This window comes from Solanum verrucosum, unplaced genomic scaffold (genome assembly GCF_900185275.1).
Source record: "Solanum verrucosum unplaced genomic scaffold, falcon-dt-bn FXZP01000299.1, whole genome shotgun sequence".
NCBI lineage: Eukaryota > Viridiplantae > Streptophyta > Magnoliopsida > Solanales > Solanaceae > Solanum > Solanum verrucosum.
This window is the reverse complement of record NW_026019922.1, coordinates 825,313-843,112: the sequence shown is the minus strand read 5'-3', so window position 1 is coordinate 843,112 and position 17,800 is coordinate 825,313. Positions and strand designations below refer to the sequence as shown.

General features: G+C 48.8%; 1 protein-coding gene and 1 pseudogene across 1 annotated transcript; both read right to left on the bottom strand.

The window, feature by feature from the left end:
- Positions 1-1,815: 1,815 nt before the first annotated feature.
- On the bottom strand, positions 1,816-9,326 carry LOC125823456 (uncharacterized; annotated as a pseudogene).
- Positions 9,327-9,896: 570 nt separating this feature from the next.
- LOC125823445 (uncharacterized) lies at positions 9,897-17,375 on the bottom strand. The gene is given in 15 exon segments (XM_049502831.1): positions 9,897-12,191; positions 12,246-12,358; positions 12,361-12,937; positions 12,939-12,979; positions 12,982-13,215; positions 13,218-13,874; positions 13,877-14,633; positions 14,635-14,717; positions 14,762-14,841; positions 15,317-15,402; positions 15,928-15,967; positions 16,014-16,068; positions 16,071-16,251; positions 16,629-16,707; positions 17,317-17,375. Coding segments are annotated over 15 exon segments (5,337 nt in total).
- Between the last annotated feature and the right edge of the window lie 425 nt (positions 17,376-17,800).

The following is a 17,800-nucleotide window of genomic DNA, read 5'->3' as shown; positions in this document are numbered from 1 at the left end:
ATTTCGGATTTTGATACGGTTGCTCTAAAATTTGGGTTAGACCCATTTCCCACTCAATTTGACCCCCTAAACAAGAATATGAAGTCGGATTTTTGAAAAACGAAACGGATCTTTTTATATACAGCTAAACAAGTTTCCGGTAACTTCCGAAGCACATTTTTAAGAACTTTTGGGTCAAATTCAAATATAATCATTTCATTAAGTTCTCGACTCCAAACTCACATGTGAGGCTTTAGTTTCACTCTATCATTTTCCGAGTCGTTACACGATAATTCCGAAATAGGCCGAAAACATGATTTCTTAACACCTATGCAAGATTCAATAACTACCCAACCCAAATCCCAACTAATCAACATGCATTCACATTCTCGAGCTCAATCTAAGAGAGGAAAACCGTAGCCTACCTGTAGGCCGATCACACGCGCTCCAAAATCACTCTTCGGAGCTTTCCCTTTCTGAACGTCCTCGAAACGCTGCCCCGCTATCAAAAATAGTATCACAACGTTAATACGGTCGTTTAGACACCAAAATCACAACAAACGGAGACGGGTCAATTTTGGAGTCAAAACGGAAATCGTGGGACCCGCGCAGGAAATTCCGAAATTAACCCCAAAAGTGGGTCCTAACCAGTTCCCCAGCTCATGTCCCAAAATGGGACACAATTCGGGGCTCGGGAACAACACAATATCAACAAGCAACTAAAACCCAATTTTTCTCAAAAGAATAGAAATGGGACAGCAGCTAATTCAGCGTTTTTACCAAAAACGGGCGATCTACAGTAAAATCTAACAACACCACAATGTTCTCCTCGAAAAACCACTCAAGATAGCCTCAAAAATCACCAAAATCGGATCTAAAATGGCTAAGAAAACAAGTCTCAAAAATTTCCAAAATCAAGCTCACAAAAAGGGTCTGGCAGCAGGTGTTTTTCGAAAATTACCTCAAACGGGGACTCCAAATCACTATCCGAGCTCACCAACACGTTGTCCTCGAAAAATCTCACAACTTAGCCTTTTGGATCACCCAAATCGGTTGAGAGATGAGAGAGAGATGAGGGTTTGAAGTTTGGGAAATGGCTGATTTTCTGCAATTATTGCAGAAATTCTGCAATTTCCAAAACTTAAAACTCCGACGGGGTGCTCCGATCTCGTTCGGAACCCCGTGCACGCAAACGAGATATGCAACCATACCAAATTCGATATTCCAGACTCAACGGCGCAGTCGAAATTTCCATCAGAGGTCATTTCGATAAAAAGTGGGTCCCACTTCCAAAAGCCATTTTAAGTCAAAACCCACAAAAGGGCTCGGATAGATATCGAAAACCTCCAGACACAAAAGAAGGGTCAATCTAGACCAAACTCGACATTCCGGAGCTAACCACGCTGACGGAATTCTCATCCGAGCGCGTTTACTCAAAATGTTGACCAAAGTCAAACTTAGGCTTAAATTAAAGTTAAAACGCCTAATCGCACCGACTCACACTGAAAACCTCGGGAGTCATGTCGACCATGCTACTAGCCTAAAATGACCCTTCCGGAGCTGATGAAATCGTCAGAATTGGATTCCGATGTCATCTTCTTGAACTTTTGATCGAAAATGATCGTTCAAGGTTCATAAGCTCCAAAACACAAAAACTCGCACCAAGACCAAACGAACGACCAGGTGACCGAACTGTCAGTCCCAGCAAGTCATAAATGACTTGGGGTCGCTATAGGAACGCTCTAAACGACACACAGAAGGCAAGACACAGAAATGACCAAGAGGGTCATTACAATATCCACTACTAAAAAGGACTTTCGTCCGCGAAAGAAAGGATCAAGAAGTACCTGAAGGCTCAAACAAGCCGGGAAACTGCTCTCGCATCTCCTGCTCGGTCTCCCAGGTAGCCTCCTCGACTGGACGATGCCTCCAACGGACCTTAACAACAGGAATGGCTCTCGAGCGCAATCTCCTCACATCTCTGGCTAGAATGGCAACTGGCTCCTCTACGAATGTCAAACGATCATCCAACTCGACTGCATCATACTGGAGCACATGGGACTCATCAGGAACATACCGCCGCAGCATCGAAACATGAAACACTGGGTGGATGGCTGAAAATACTGGAGGTAGGGCCAACTCATAAGCAACCTCCCAACTGTCCGGAGTATCTCAAAAGGCCCAATGTACCTGGGGCTAAGCTTGCCCCGCCTCCCAAACCTCATCACGCCCTTCATGGGCGACACACGGAGGAATACCCGGTCACCAACAGAGAATCTCAAAGGTCGACGCCTCTGATCCGCATAACTCTGGTGCCTACTCTGAGCCGTCCTGAGCCTATCCTGAATCACCCTCACCTGATCCAGGGCCTCCTGAAGCAAATCTGTACCACGCGGCCTAGGCTCTGTAGACTCAAACCAACCAACTGGAGAGCGACAACGCCTACCATATAAGGCCTCAAACGGGGCCATCTGAATACTAGAGTGGTAGCTGTTGTTGTACGCAAACTCCGCCAAAGGCAAGAACTGGTCCCACTGACCTCCAAAATCCATAACACAGGCCCGCAACATATCCTCAAGGACCTGAATAGTACGCTCTGACTGACCATCCGTCTGTGGGTGAAATGCTGTGCTAAGGTGGACACGGGTTCCCAACTCCTCCTGAAAAGCCCTCCAAAAGCTGGAAGTGAACTGTGAACCCCGATCTGAAATGATAGAAACAGGCACGCCATGAAGACGGACTACCTCCCTAATGTAGATACGAGCCAACCTCTCGGCACTGAAAGTAGTATGAACAGGAAGGAAGTGTGCTGACTTGGTCAATCGATCCACGATGACCCAAATGCTGTCAACACCTCTAGAAGTCCGAGGCAACCCCACAACGAAATCCATAGTGATACGCTCCCACTTCCACTCTGGAATGGGTAATCTCTGGAACTCGCCACCAGGCCTCAAATGCTCGGCCTTTACCTGCTGGCAGCACAAGCAACGGGAAACAAAGTCAGCAATATCTCTCCTCATGCCACTCCACCAGTAATGCTGCCTCAAATCACGATACATCTTCGCTGTGCCCGGATGGATAGAGTATCTAGACTCATGGGCCTCAGAAAGTATCAACTGTATCAAATCTCCAACTCTCGGAACACAGATGCGGCCGGCAAATTTCAACACTCCATCAGGATCTAAGGTAGCCTGACCACCATCACCCGCTAACACTCGATCTCTAAGGGCCACCAAAGTATCATCCTCAAACTGGCAACCACGGATCCTATCAAGCAAAGAAGACTGAACTCCCATAAAGGCCAAGACGCGTCTAGAATCTGAGATATCCAACCGAACCATGCTATTAGCTAAGGACTGAATGTCCAAAGCTAAGGGTCGCTCCTCAACAGATAAGAAGGCTAGACTACCCATACTCACTGCCTTCCGGCTCAAGGCGTCCGCTACCACATTCGCCTTGCCCGGATGATAGAGAATAGAGAGGTCGTAGTCCTTCAGGAGCTCAATCCAACGACGCTGCCTCGAATTAAGGTCCCTCTGGCTCATGATGTACTGAAGACTCCTATGATCGGTATAGATCTCACATCGAACTCCATACAAGTAGTGCCTCCAAATCTTAAGCGCGAAAACTACCGCCGCCAACTCCAAGTCATGAGTGGGGTAGTTGCGCTCATGGATCTTAAGCTGCCTCGATGCATAAGCAATAACCCGGCCCTGCTGCATCAATACACAACCCAAACCAACGCCGGATGCGTCACAATAAACTGTGAAGCCCTCACCCTCAACTGGAAGAGTCAATATAGGAGCGGTGGTCAATAACTCCTTGAGCCTCAAAAAGCTCGCCTCACACTCCTCTGACCAAACAAAGGGAACATCAACACGAGTCAATCGAGTCAACGGGGCTGCAATAGTAGAAAAGCCCTCAACAAAGCGTCTGTAGTAGCCTGCTAGTCCGACGAAGCTCCGAATCTCAGTAACTGAGGTGGGCCTGTGCCAATCACGAATAGCCTCAATCTTCGCCGGATCAACCCTAATACCCTCCTTGGACACCACGTGCCCCAAGAAGGCTACAGACTCAAGCCAAAACTCGCACTTTGAGAACTTGGCATAAAGCCGCTGATCTCTCAAAGTCTGGAGCACTATCCTCAAATGCTGCTCATGCTCACTCCGGCTCCGCGAGTATACCAGTATGTCATCAATGAAGACGATGACAAATAAATCAAGGTATGGCCTGAACACACGTGTCATCAAGTCCATGAAGGCAGCAGGGGCATTAGTCAACCCAAACGACATCACCAAGAACTCATAATGGCCATAACGGGTCCTAAATGCAGTCTTAGGGATGTCTGCTGCCCTAATCCTCAGCTGATGGTACCCGGACCTCAATCAATCTTAGAAAACACGGCGGCACCCTGAAGCTGATCAAACAAATCATCAATACGAGGCATGGGGTAACGGTTCTTCACCGTCACCTTGTTCAGCTGCCTGTAGTCAATACACATCCTCATAGTCCCGTCCTTCTTCTTCACAAACAGAACAGGAGCACCCCAAGGCGACACACTCGGACGGATAAACCCTTACCTAAGAGATCCTCTAACTGAGCACTGAGCTCCCTGAGCTCTGCAGGAGCCATCCGGTAAGGCGGAATAGAAATAGGACGGGTGTCGGGCTCCAAATCTATGGCAAAATCAATGTCACGATCTGGAGGTAAGCCAGGTAGGTCTGTAGGGAACACATCTGCAAACTCTCTAACCACAGGAACTGAGTCAACTGAAGAGTCATCTCTACTCACATCTCGCACATAAGCCAAATAAGCTAAACACCCAGAAGCAACCAACCGTCTAGCCCGCATAAAAGAGATGATCCCTGTCGGTGTGTGACTATAAGCACCCTGCCACAACACTGGGGAAATGCCAGGCATCGCTAAGTAACAGTCTTGGCGTAGCAATCCAAGACCGCATGGTAAGGGGATAACCAGTCCATGCCCAGAATCACATCAAAATCAACCATATCTAGCAGAATAAGATCAACTCTAGTATCACAACCCTGGATAGTCACTAAGCAAGACGCAATATCTGATCCACTACTAAGGACTCACCCACCGGGGTCGAAACATGAACTGGCTCTGCCAAAGACTCAGACCTCATACCCAATCGAGGAGCAAAATAAACAGATACATACGAGAATGTGGACCCGGGATCAAATAATACTGTAGCAGGCTGATGGCATAATAAAAGCGTACCTGTGATAACATCGTCAGATGCCTCAGCCGTCGCCCTCGCCGGGGCTGCGTAGAAATGGCCCTGAGCACCTCTGCCCGATGCATCTGATCTACCACCTAGCTGCCTCCTCGAGCTCCGCCTCTGGTACCCTGTCGGCTGTCCCGACGACCCTGGTCCTGACCACCACCTCTAGCTAGAGGGGGCACTGCTGAAACTGGTCTAGGTGCAAGGGGAGCTGGTACAATCGCTCCTCGCCCTCGCCGGGGGCACTCTCTGGACCAATGGTCAGGAGCACCGCAATCAAAACACCCGAAGCTGAACGCCCTGAAGTAACCCGACTGCGGTAGGAAGGGAGGGAATCTGATCCCCTCGAACTCTGGCTCGTACTAGGACCACCCTGGTGATACTGGCCTCCCTCAGAAGCAGGTAATGCCGCCTGAACAGGACGACTGGACTGACCCTGCTGGAACCTCTGCGGGGCCTATCATAGGAGTCTCTCCCTCTAGTCTGGGACCCGCTGTAGCTGCCCTGGTAGCGTGCCCTCTTATCGCTGCCCCCTTGGGCCTCGCGATGAATATGCTCATGGATCGGGCATGGTCAACTACATCAAGAAATGAACGGCCGGCAGAAACTAAATGCTCTGTGTCGACCCTCAGACGGTACCGCAACCCACGTACAAAACAACGAACTCTCTCCTCCTCCGTGGGTAGGATCATGGTAGCATGTCGAGACAACTCATGGAATCTCGTCTCGTACTCTGAGACGGTCATAGGGCCCTGCTCCAATCTGGAGAACTGATCACGAAGCCTATCCCTGACGCTCCGTGGCATGAACCGAGCTAAGAAAGCCTCTGAGAACTCACTCCAAGATACAGGAGGCGATCCAACTGGCCTGGACTCTCGATACGAGCGCCACCACTGCCTGGCTGGCCCACGAAACTGATGAGCAGTGAAGTCGGCTCCTCTCGACTCCAAGAGGCCTAATGACTGTAGCTGCTCCTGACAAGTGAGCTGGAACTCGTAGGCATCCTCCCCCATCGCCCCTGAGAATATCGGCGGTGCCAACCTCTGGAATACCCCGAGCATCTTCTGCTCGCGCAGTGGCATCTCCCCGTCCTTTAAGTCTGACACGACCGCACATGAACTGGTGGCGGCTGAACCTCTGGTGCCGCTGCGGCAGGCTGACCCTGCGGCGCTGGAGCTGGTGCTGGTGCTGGTGCTGCTGGGGCTGGTGCCTGTCGCATCTCCCCAATAGCTGCTAGTATCTGAGTCAGGAGAGCATGAAGATCAGGAGCTGCAGCTGCAGCTGGTGCAGGTGGTGGCTGGGCTGGCCCCGGCCCACCGGCTGTGGAGGTACATATGCTGCCTGAGGCTCCTCCTCCCTATCTCGGGCTGGTGCTACGGCCCTGCCTCGACCTCGGGGTCGGCGTCTACCCCAAGCTGAGGCTCTGCCTGCAGACCCGGGTGCGCCACCCCTGGCCGGCCACCTCGCGAGCGAGCCATCCTGCGAAAGAGTGAAACAAGTGAGATTTCCAGAAACCAATAAGACACACGATGCACGAAAGCGAAACAAAAGAGGAAATTTTCCTAAGGACATCCTGTAGCCTCCCGAAGATAAGTTACGGACGTCTCCGCACCGATCCGCAGGACTCTACTAGACGTTAGCTCTGTACAAGTGAGACCGATAAACCTGGGGCTCTGATACCAACTTGTCACGACCCGATTTCTCAAGTCATGATGGCACCTACTATAACCCACCAGTAGGTAAGCCAACCCGTAACCCGGAACAACAAGTAATGGGTCTGAGGGTAGAAACTAAACAAGAGTAGGCAAATAACAATAAAACAGGCGGAAGCAAACCAAAAACATATATACAATAAAGATCCCTCCCAGAACCTGGAAGTCACTAGTACAGAGCTACTAACAAAATGAGTACAAGTCCCAAAAGTGGACAACAGAGACTGGACTGTCTCGAAAGGTAAAAGACAAGTCTATATATACAGATGGAGACTGAAATAGTACAAAACGTCGTGTGCTCACTCCCGTCTCCGGATCAGTCTGCTCCAAGCTCGATCAACGCTGGCTACTAGTGCCCGGACCTGCATCACGAAATAGATGCAGAGCGTAGCATGAGTACCAAAACAACAGGTACCCAGTAGGCATCATAGGCCGACTGAACTTGAAAAGTAAAGGCAATATGAAAAGAAGGAATAACACAAACCGAAGGTCAAGAGCGGAAATCTAAGTAACAATGGAATGCACACGAGTGTATAAAGAACTAACTAAAGTAATCTATAAGCTAACTACACCTAACTGGACCCCCATAAGCCCAGAAGGTACACTCGTGCGCAAATTAAATAAAAACCCGAACGGACCCCCATAAGCCCGACGAGTACACAGAATAACTATAACTAAAGAGAATTGCATAAAAGAACCCAAGAACGAAGAACATCAAACCAGAACCTCAACCCTAATTAGTAGAATCTGACAGTACGGAGGCCGGACCTCGAACCGGATGCTCACAAGAAATATCCAAGTAATCAATCACAAATATCAAGTATATGAGGCCGGAACTCTAACCGGATGCTCTATATAAGTATCTGGGAAATAGAGGCCGGACCTTAAACCGGATGCTCTATATAAGTATCTGGGCAATAGAGGCCGGACCTTAAACCGGATGCTCTATAAAGGTGCCAATGTAGCTGCTGAAAGAGTCCTAATCGATCCACACTCATAAATGTCCATGGAACGCCGTCCATACTTAGCCAATCAATGTAAGTCCTTGGAACCAAATCGAAAATCAAATTCAAATCGCGAAGTAGAACTAGTGTCGCCGATGTAACTCGTGAAGCCGTAACATCGGGGAAAATAAGGATAACTAAAGTCGGAGCAAGCGTATCGCCTAACTAAGGCCCAAACTATCAGACTCAAGTCTGCTACACCAGTCTACAGGGATCTAAGTCGGCCGAGCGACGTCGGGGCAAAACTAAGGCCTATTGGATCCGAATAATGTATTTCTAAGGCAAGCCCTAGTCAAACCTAAACTAAGGCCCAACATGCTTCAAATAAACAATAATTAAGCATGCAAGCACTCCACATAGCGAGGAGGGTCCGTTAATAACACAAAGCATGCTCACAGTTACCCGATAATTCCCGAAATAGGCCGAAAACATGATTTCTTAACACCTATGCAAGATTCAATAACTACCCAACCCAAATCCCAACTAATCAACATGCATTCACATTCTCGAGCTCAATCTAAGAGAGGGAAAACCGTAGCCTACCTGTAGGCCGATCACACGCGCTCCAAAATCACTTCTTCGGAGCTTTCCCTTTCTGAACGTCCTCGAAACGCTGCCCCGCTATCAAAAATAGTATCACAACGTTAATACGGTCGTTTAGACACCAAAATCACAACAAACGGAGACGGGTCAATTTTGGAGTCAAAACGGAAATCGTGGGACCCGCGCAGGAAATTCCGAAATTAACCCCAAAAGTGGGTCCTAACCAGTTCCCCCAGCTCATGTCCCAAAATGGGACACAATTCGGGGCTCGGGAACAACACAATATCAACAAGCAACTAAAACCCAATTTTTCTCAAAAGAATAGAAATGGGACAGCAGCTAATTCAGCGTTTTTACCAAAAACGGGCGATCTACAGTAAAATCTAACAACACCACAATGTTCTCCTCGAAAAACCACTCAAGATAGCCTCAAAAATCACCAAAATCGGATCTAAAATGGCTAAGAAAACAAGTCTCAAAAATTTCCAAAATCAAGCTCACAAAAAGGGTCTGGCAGCAGGTGTTTTTCGAAAATTACCTCAAACGGGGACTCCAAATCACTATCCGAGCTCACCAACACGTTGTCCTCGAAAAATCTCACAACTTAGCCTTTTGGATCACCCAAATCGGTTGAGAGATGAGAGAGAGATGAGGGTTTGAAGTTTGGGAAATGGCTGATTTTCTGCAATTTATTGCAGAAATTCTGCAATTTCCAAAACTTAAAACTCCGACGGGGTGCTCCGATCTCGTTCGGAACCCCGTGCACGCAAACGAGATATGCAACCATACCAAATTCGATATTCCAGACTCAACGGCGCAGTCGAAATTTCCATCAGAGGTCATTTCGATAAAAAGTGGGTCCCACTTCCAAAAGCCATTTTAAGTCAAAACCCACAAAAGGGCTCGGATAGATATCGAAAACCTCCAGACACAAAAGAAGGGTCAATCTAGACCAAACTCGACATTCCGGAGCTAACCACGCTGACGGAATTCTCATCCGAGCGCGTTTACTCAAAATGTTGACCAAAGTCAAACTTAGGCTAAATTAAAGTTAAAACGCCTAATCGCACCGACTCACACTGAAAACCTCGGGAGTCATGTCGACCATGCTACTAGCCTAAAATGACCCTTCCGGAGCTGATGAAATCGTCAGAATTGGATTCCGATGTCATCTTCTTGAACTTTTGATCGAAAATGATCGTTCAAGGTTCATAAGCTCCAAAACACAAAAACTCGCACCAAGACCAAACGAACGACCAGGTGACCGAACTGTCAGTCCCAGCAAGTCATAAATGACTTGGGGTCGCTATAGGAACGCTCTAAACGACACACAGAAGGCAAGACACAGAAATGACCAAGAGGGTCATTACAATATCCACTACTAAAAAGGACTTTCGTCCGCGAAAGAAAGGATCAAGAAGTACCTGAAGGCTCAAACAAGCCGGGAAACTGCTCTCGCATCTCCTGCTCGGTCTCCCAGGTAGCCTCCTCGACTGGACGATGCCTCCAACGGACCTTAACAACAGGAATGGCTCTCGAGCGCAATCTCCTCACATCTCTGGCTAGAATGGCAACTGGCTCCTCTACGAATGTCAAACGATCATCCAACTCGACTGCATCATACTGGAGCACATGGGACTCATCAGGAACATACCGCCGCAGCATCGAAACATGAAACACTGGGTGGATGGCTGAAAATACTGGAGGTAGGGCCAACTCATAAGCAACCTCCCCAACTGTCCGGAGTATCTCAAAAGGCCCAATGTACCTGGGGCTAAGCTTGCCCCGCCTCCCAAACCTCATCACGCCCTTCATGGGCGACACACGGAGGAATACCCGGTCACCAACAGAGAATCTCAAAGGTCGACGCCTCTGATCCGCATAACTCTGGTGCCTACTCTGAGCCGTCCTGAGCCTATCCTGAATCACCCTCACCTGATCCAGGGCCTCCTGAAGCAAATCTGTACCACGCGGCCTAGGCTCTGTAGACTCAAACCAACCAACTGGAGAGCGACAACGCCTACCATATAAGGCCTCAAACGGGGCCATCTGAATACTAGAGTGGTAGCTGTTGTTGTACGCAAACTCCGCCAAAGGCAAGAACTGGTCCCACTGACCTCCAAAATCCATAACACAGGCCCGCAACATATCCTCAAGGACCTGAATAGTACGCTCTGACTGACCATCCGTCTGTGGGTGAAATGCTGTGCTAAGGTGGACACGGGTTCCCAACTCCTCCTGAAAAGCCCTCCAAAAGCTGGAAGTGAACTGTGAACCCCGATCTGAAATGATAGAAACAGGCACGCCATGAAGACGGACTACCTCCCTAATGTAGATACGAGCCAACCTCTCGGCACTGAAAGTAGTATGAACAGGAAGGAAGTGTGCTGACTTGGTCAATCGATCCACGATGACCCAAATGCTGTCAACACCTCTAGAAGTCCGAGGCAACCCCACAACGAAATCCATAGTGATACGCTCCCACTTCCACTCTGGAATGGGTAATCTCTGGAACTCGCCACCAGGCCTCAAATGCTCGGCCTTTACCTGCTGGCAGCACAAGCAACGGGAAACAAAGTCAGCAATATCTCTCCTCATGCCACTCCACCAGTAATGCTGCCTCAAATCACGATACATCTTCGCTGTGCCCGGATGGATAGAGTATCTAGACTCATGGGCCTCAGAAAGTATCAACTGTATCAAATCTCCAACTCTCGGAACACAGATGCGGCCGGCAAATTTCAACACTCCATCAGGATCTAAGGTAGCCTGACCACCATCACCCGCTAACACTCGATCTCTAAGGGCCACCAAAGTATCATCCTCAAACTGGCAACCACGGATCCTATCAAGCAAAGAAGACTGAACTCCCATAAAGGCCAAGACGCGTCTAGAATCTGAGATATCCAACCGAACCATGCTATTAGCTAAGGACTGAATGTCCAAAGCTAAGGGTCGCTCCTCAACAGATAAGAAGGCTAGACTACCCATACTCACTGCCTTCCGGCTCAAGGCGTCCGCTACCACATTCGCCTTGCCCGGATGATAGAGAATAGAGAGGTCGTAGTCCTTCAGGAGCTCAATCCAACGACGCTGCCTCGAATTAAGGTCCCTCTGGCTCATGATGTACTGAAGACTCCTATGATCGGTATAGATCTCACATCGAACTCCATACAAGTAGTGCCTCCAAATCTTAAGCGCGAAAACTACCGCCGCCAACTCCAAGTCATGAGTGGGGTAGTTGCGCTCATGGATCTTAAGCTGCCTCGATGCATAAGCAATAACCCGGCCCTGCTGCATCAATACACAACCCAAACCAACGCCGGATGCGTCACAATAAACTGTGAAGCCCTCACCCTCAACTGGAAGAGTCAATATAGGAGCGGTGGTCAATAACTCCTTGAGCCTCAAAAAGCTCGCCTCACACTCCTCTGACCAAACAAAGGGAACATCAACACGAGTCAATCGAGTCAACGGGGCTGCAATAGTAGAAAAGCCCTCAACAAAGCGTCTGTAATAGCCTGCTAGTCCGACGAAGCTCCGAATCTCAGTAACTGAGGTGGGCCTGTGCCAATCACGAATAGCCTCAATCTTCGCCGGATCAACCCTAATACCCTCCTTGGACACCACGTGCCCCAAGAAGGCTACAGACTCAAGCCAAAACTCGCACTTTGAGAACTTGGCATAAAGCCGCTGATCTCTCAAAGTCTGGAGCACTATCCTCAAATGCTGCTCATGCTCACTCCGGCTCCGCGAGTATACCAGTATGTCATCAATGAAGACGATGACAAATAAATCAAGGTATGGCCTGAACACACGTGTCATCAAGTCCATGAAGGCAGCAGGGGCATTAGTCAACCCAAAAGACATCACAAGAACTCATAGTGGCCATAACGGGTCCTAAATGCAGTCTTAGGGATGTCTGCTGCCCTAATCCTCAGCTGATGGTACCCGGACCTCAAATCAATCTTAGAAAACACGGCGGCACCCTGAAGCTGATCAAACAAATCATCAATACGAGGCATGGGGTAACGGTTCTTCACCGTCACCTTGTTCAGCTGCCTGTAGTCAATACACATCCTCATAGTCCCGTCCTTCTTCTTCACAAACAGAACAGGAGCACCCCAAGGCGACACACTCGGACGGATAAACCCCTTACCTAAGAGATCCTCTAACTGAGCACTGAGCTCCCTGAGCTCTGCAGGAGCCATCCGGTAAGGCGGAATAGAAATAGGACGGGTGTCGGGCTCCAAATCTATGGCAAAATCAATGTCACGATCTGGAGGTAAGCCAGGTAGGTCTGTAGGGAACACATCTGCAAACTCTCTAACCACAGGAACTGAGTCAACTGAAGAGTCATCTCTACTCACATCTCGCACATAAGCCAAATAAGCTAAACACCCAGAAGCAACCAACCGTCTAGCCCGCATAAAAGAGATGATCCCGTCGGTGTGTACTATAAGCACCCTGCCACAACACTGGGGAAATGTCAGGCACGCTAAGGTAACAGTCTTGGCGTAGCAATCCAAGACCGCATGGTAAGGGGATAACCAGTCCATGCCCAGAATCACATCAAAATCAACCATATCTAGCAGAATAAGGTCAACTCTAGTATCACAACCCTGGATAGTCACTAAGCAAGATCGCAATATCTGATCCACTACTAAGGACTCACCCACCGGGGTCGAAACATGAACTGGCTCTGCCAAAGACTCAGACCTCATACCCAATCGGGAGCAAAATAAATAGATACATACGAGAATGTGGATCCGGGATCAAATAATACTGTAGCAGGCTGATGGCATAATAAAAGCGTACCTGTGATAACATCGTCAGATGCCTCAGCCGTCGCCCTCGCCGGGGCTGCGTAGAAATGGCCCTGAGCACCTCTGCCCGATGCATCTGATCTACCACCTAGCCTGCCTCCTCGAGCTCCGCCTCTGGTACCCTGTCGGCTGTCCCGACGACCCTGGTCCTGACCACCACCTCTAGCTAGAGGGGGCACTACTGAAACTGGTCTAGGTGCAAGGGGAGCTGGTATAATCGCTCCTCGCCCTCGCCGGGGGCACTCTCTGGACCAATGGTCAGGAGCACCGCAATCAAAACACCCCGAAGCTGAACGCCCTGAAGTAACCCGACTGCGGTAGGAAGGGAGGGAATCTGATCCCCTCGAACTCTGGCCCGTACTAGGACCACCCTGGTGATACTGGCCTCCCTCAGAAGCAGGTAATGCCGCCTGAACAGGACGACTGGACTGACCCTGCTGGAACCTCTGGCGGGGCCTATCATAGGAGTCTCTCCCTCTAGTCTGGGACCCGCTGTAGCTGCCCTGGTAGCGTGCCCTCTCATCGCTGCCCCCTTGGGCCTCGCGATGAATATGCTCCATGGATGGGCATGGTCAACTACATCAAGAAATGAACGGCCGGCAGAAACTAAATGCTCTGTGTCGACCCTCAGACGGTACCGCAACCCACGTACAAAACAACGAACTCTCTCCTCCTCCGTGGGTAGGATCATGGTAGCATGTCGAGACAACTCATGGAATCTCGTCTCGTACTCTGAGACGGTCATAGGGCCCTGCTCCAATCTGGAGAACTGATCAGAAGTCCTATCCCTGACTCTCCGTGGCATGAACCGGGCTAAGAAAGCCTCTGAGAACTCACTCCAAGATACAGGAGGCGATCCAACTGGCCTGGACTCTCGATACGAGCGCCACCACTGCCTGGCTGGCCCACGAAACTGATGAGCAGTGAAGTCGGCTCCTCTCGACTCCAAGAGGCCTAATGACTGTAGCTGCTCCTGACAAGTAAGCTGGAACTCGTAGGCATCCTCCCCCATCGCCCCTGAGAATATCGGCGGTGCCAACCTCTGGAATACCCCGAGCATCTTCTGCTGGCGCAGTGGCATCTCCCCGTCCTTTAAGTCTGACACGACAGTCACATGAACTGGTGGCGGCTGAACCTCTGGTGCCGCTGCGGCAGGCTGACCCTGCGGTGCTGGAGCTGGAGCTGGTGCTGCTAGGACTGGTGCTGGTGCTGCTGGGGCTGGTGCCTGTCGCATCTCCCCAATAGCTACTAGTATCTGAGTCAGCAGAGCATGAAGATCAGGAGCTGCAGATGCAGCTGGTGCAGGTGGTGGCTGGGCTGGCTCCCGGCCCCACCGGCTGTGGAGGTACATATGCTGCCTGAGGCTCCTCCTCCCTATCTCGGGCTGGTGCTACAGCCCTGCCTCGACCTCGGGGTCGACGTCTACCCCAAGCTGAGGCTCTGCCTACAGACCCGGGTGCGCCACCCCTGGCCGCACCACCTCGCGAGCGAGCCATCCTGCGAAAGAGTGAAACAAAGAGATTTCCAGGAACCAATAAGATACACGATGCACGAAAGCCAAACAAAAGAGGAAATTTTCCTAAGGACATCCTGTATCCTCCCGAAGATAAGTTACGGACGTCTCCGCACCGATCCGCAGGACTCTACTAGACGTTAGCTCTGTACAAGTGAGACCGATAAACCTGGGGCTCTGATACCAACTTGTCACGACCCTGATTTCTCAAGTCATGATGGCACCTACTATAACCCACCAGTAGGTAAGCCAACCCGTAACCCGGAACAACAAGTAATGGGTCTTAGGGTAGAAACTAAACAAGAGTAGACAAATAACAATATAAACAGGCGGAAGCAAACCAAAAACATATATACAAATAAAGATCCCTCCCAGAACCTGGAAGTCACTAGTACAGAGCTACTAACAAAATGAGTACAAGTCCCAAAAGTGGACAACAGAGACTAGGCTGTCTCGAAAGGTAAAAGACAAGTCTATATATACAGATGGAGACTGAAATAGTACAAAACGTCGTGTGCTTACTCCATCTCCGGATCAATCTGCTCCAAGCTCGATCAACGCTGGCTACTAGTGCCCGGACCTGCATCACGAAATAGATGCAGAGCGTAGCATGAGTACCAAAACAACAGGTACCCAGTAGGCATCATAGGCCGACTGAACTTGAAAAGTAAAGGCAATATGAAAAGAAGGAATAACACAAACCGAAGGTCAAGAGCGAAAATCTAAGTAACAATGGAATGCACACGAGTGTATAAAGAACTAACTAAAGTAATCTATAAGCTAACTACACCTAACTGGACCCCCATAAGCCCAGAAGGTACACTCGTGCGCAAATTAAATAAAAACCCGAACGGACCCCCATAAGCCCGATGAGTACACAGAAAATATAACTAAAGAGAATTGCATAAAAGAACCCAAGAATGAAAACATCAAACCAGAACCTCAACCCTAATTAGTAGAATCTGACAGTACGGAGGCCGGACCTCGAACCGGATGCTCACAAGAAATACCCAAGTAACCAATCACAAGTAACAAGTATAAGAGGCCGGAACTCTAATCGGATGCTCTATATATGTATCTGAGCAATAGAGGCCGGACCTTAAACCGGATGCTCTATATAAGTATCTGGGCAATAGAGGCCGGACCTTAAACCGGATGCTCTATATCAGTATATGGCAATAGAGGCCGGACCTTAAACCGGATGCTCTATAAAGGTGCCAATGTAGCTGCTGAAAGAGTCCAATTGATCCATACTCATAAATGTCCGTGAAACGCCGTCCACACATAGCCAATCAATATAAGTCCTTGGAACCAAATTGAAAACCAAATTCAAATCGTGAAGCAAAACTAGTGTCGCTGATGTAACTCGTGAAGCCGTAACATCGGGGAAAATAAGAATAACTAAAGTCGGAGCAAGCGTATCACCTAACTAAGGCCCAAACTATCATACTCAAGTCTGCTACACCAGTCTACAGGGATCTAAGCTGACCGAGCGACGTCGGGGCAAAACTAAGGCCTATCGGATCTGAATCATATATTTCTAAGGCAAGCCCTAGTCAAACCTAAACTAAGGCCCAAATGCTTCAAATAGACAAGAATTAAGCATGCAAGCACCCCACATAGCGAGGAGGGTCCGTTAATAACACAAAGCATGCTCACAGTTACCCGATAATTCCCGAAATAGGCCGAAAACATGGTTTCTTAACACCTATGCAAAATTCAATGACTACCCAACCCAAATCCCAACTAATCAACATGCATTCACATTCTCGAGCTCAATCTAAGAGAGAGAAAACCGTAGCCTACCTTAAAGCCGATCACACGCGCTCTAAAATTACTTTTTCGGAGCTTTTCCTTTCCGAACGTCCTCGAAACGCTGCCCCCGCTATCAAAAAATAGAGTCACAACATTATTACAGTGGGTCCTAACTAGTTCCCCCAGCTCATTTCCCATAATGGGACACAATTCGGGGCTCGGGAACTACACAATATCAACAAGCAACTAAAACCCAATTTTTCTCAAAAGAATAGAAATGGGACAACAGCTAATTCAGCGTTTTTACCAAAAACGGGCAATCTACAGTAAAATCTAACAACACCACAATGTTCTCCTCGAAAAACCACTCAATATAGCCTCAAAAATCACCAAAATCGGATCTAAAATGGCTAAGAAAACAAGTCTCAAAAATTCCCAAAAACAAACTCACAAAATGGGGTCTGGCAGCAGGTACTTTTCGAAAATTACCTCAAACGGGGACTCCAAATCACTATCCGAGCTCACCAACACGTTGTCCTCGAAAAATCTCACAACTTTGCCTTTTGGATCACCCAAATCGGTTGAGAGATGAGAGAGAGATGAGGGTTTGAGGTTTTGGGATTTGGCTGATTTTTCTGCAATTTATTGGAGAAATTTCTGCAATTTCCCAAAAATTAAAACTCCGACGGGGTGCTCCGAACTCGTTCAGAACCCCGTGCACGCAAACGAGATATGCAACCATACCAAATTCGATATTCCAGACTCATCGGCGCAGTCGAAATTTCCATCAGAGGTCATTTCGATAAAAAGTGGGTCCCACTTCCAAAAGCCCTTGTAAGTCAAAACCCACAAAAGGGCTCGGAAAGATATCGAAAACCTCCAGACACAAAAGAAGGGTCAATCTAGACCAAACTCGACATTCCAGAGCTAACCACACTGACGGAATTCTCATCCGAGCGAGTTTACTCAGAATGTTGACCAAAGTCAAACTTAAGCCAAAATTCAAAGGCTAAAACTCCTAATCGCACCGACTCACACTGAAAACCTCGGGAGTCATGTCGACCATGCTACTAGCCTAAAATGACCCTTCCGGAGCTGATGAAATCGTCAGAATTGGATTCTGATGTCATCTTCTTGAACTTTTGATCGAAAATGATCGTTCAAGGTTCATAAGCTCCAAAACACAAAAACTCGCACCAAGACCAAACGAACGACCAGGTGAC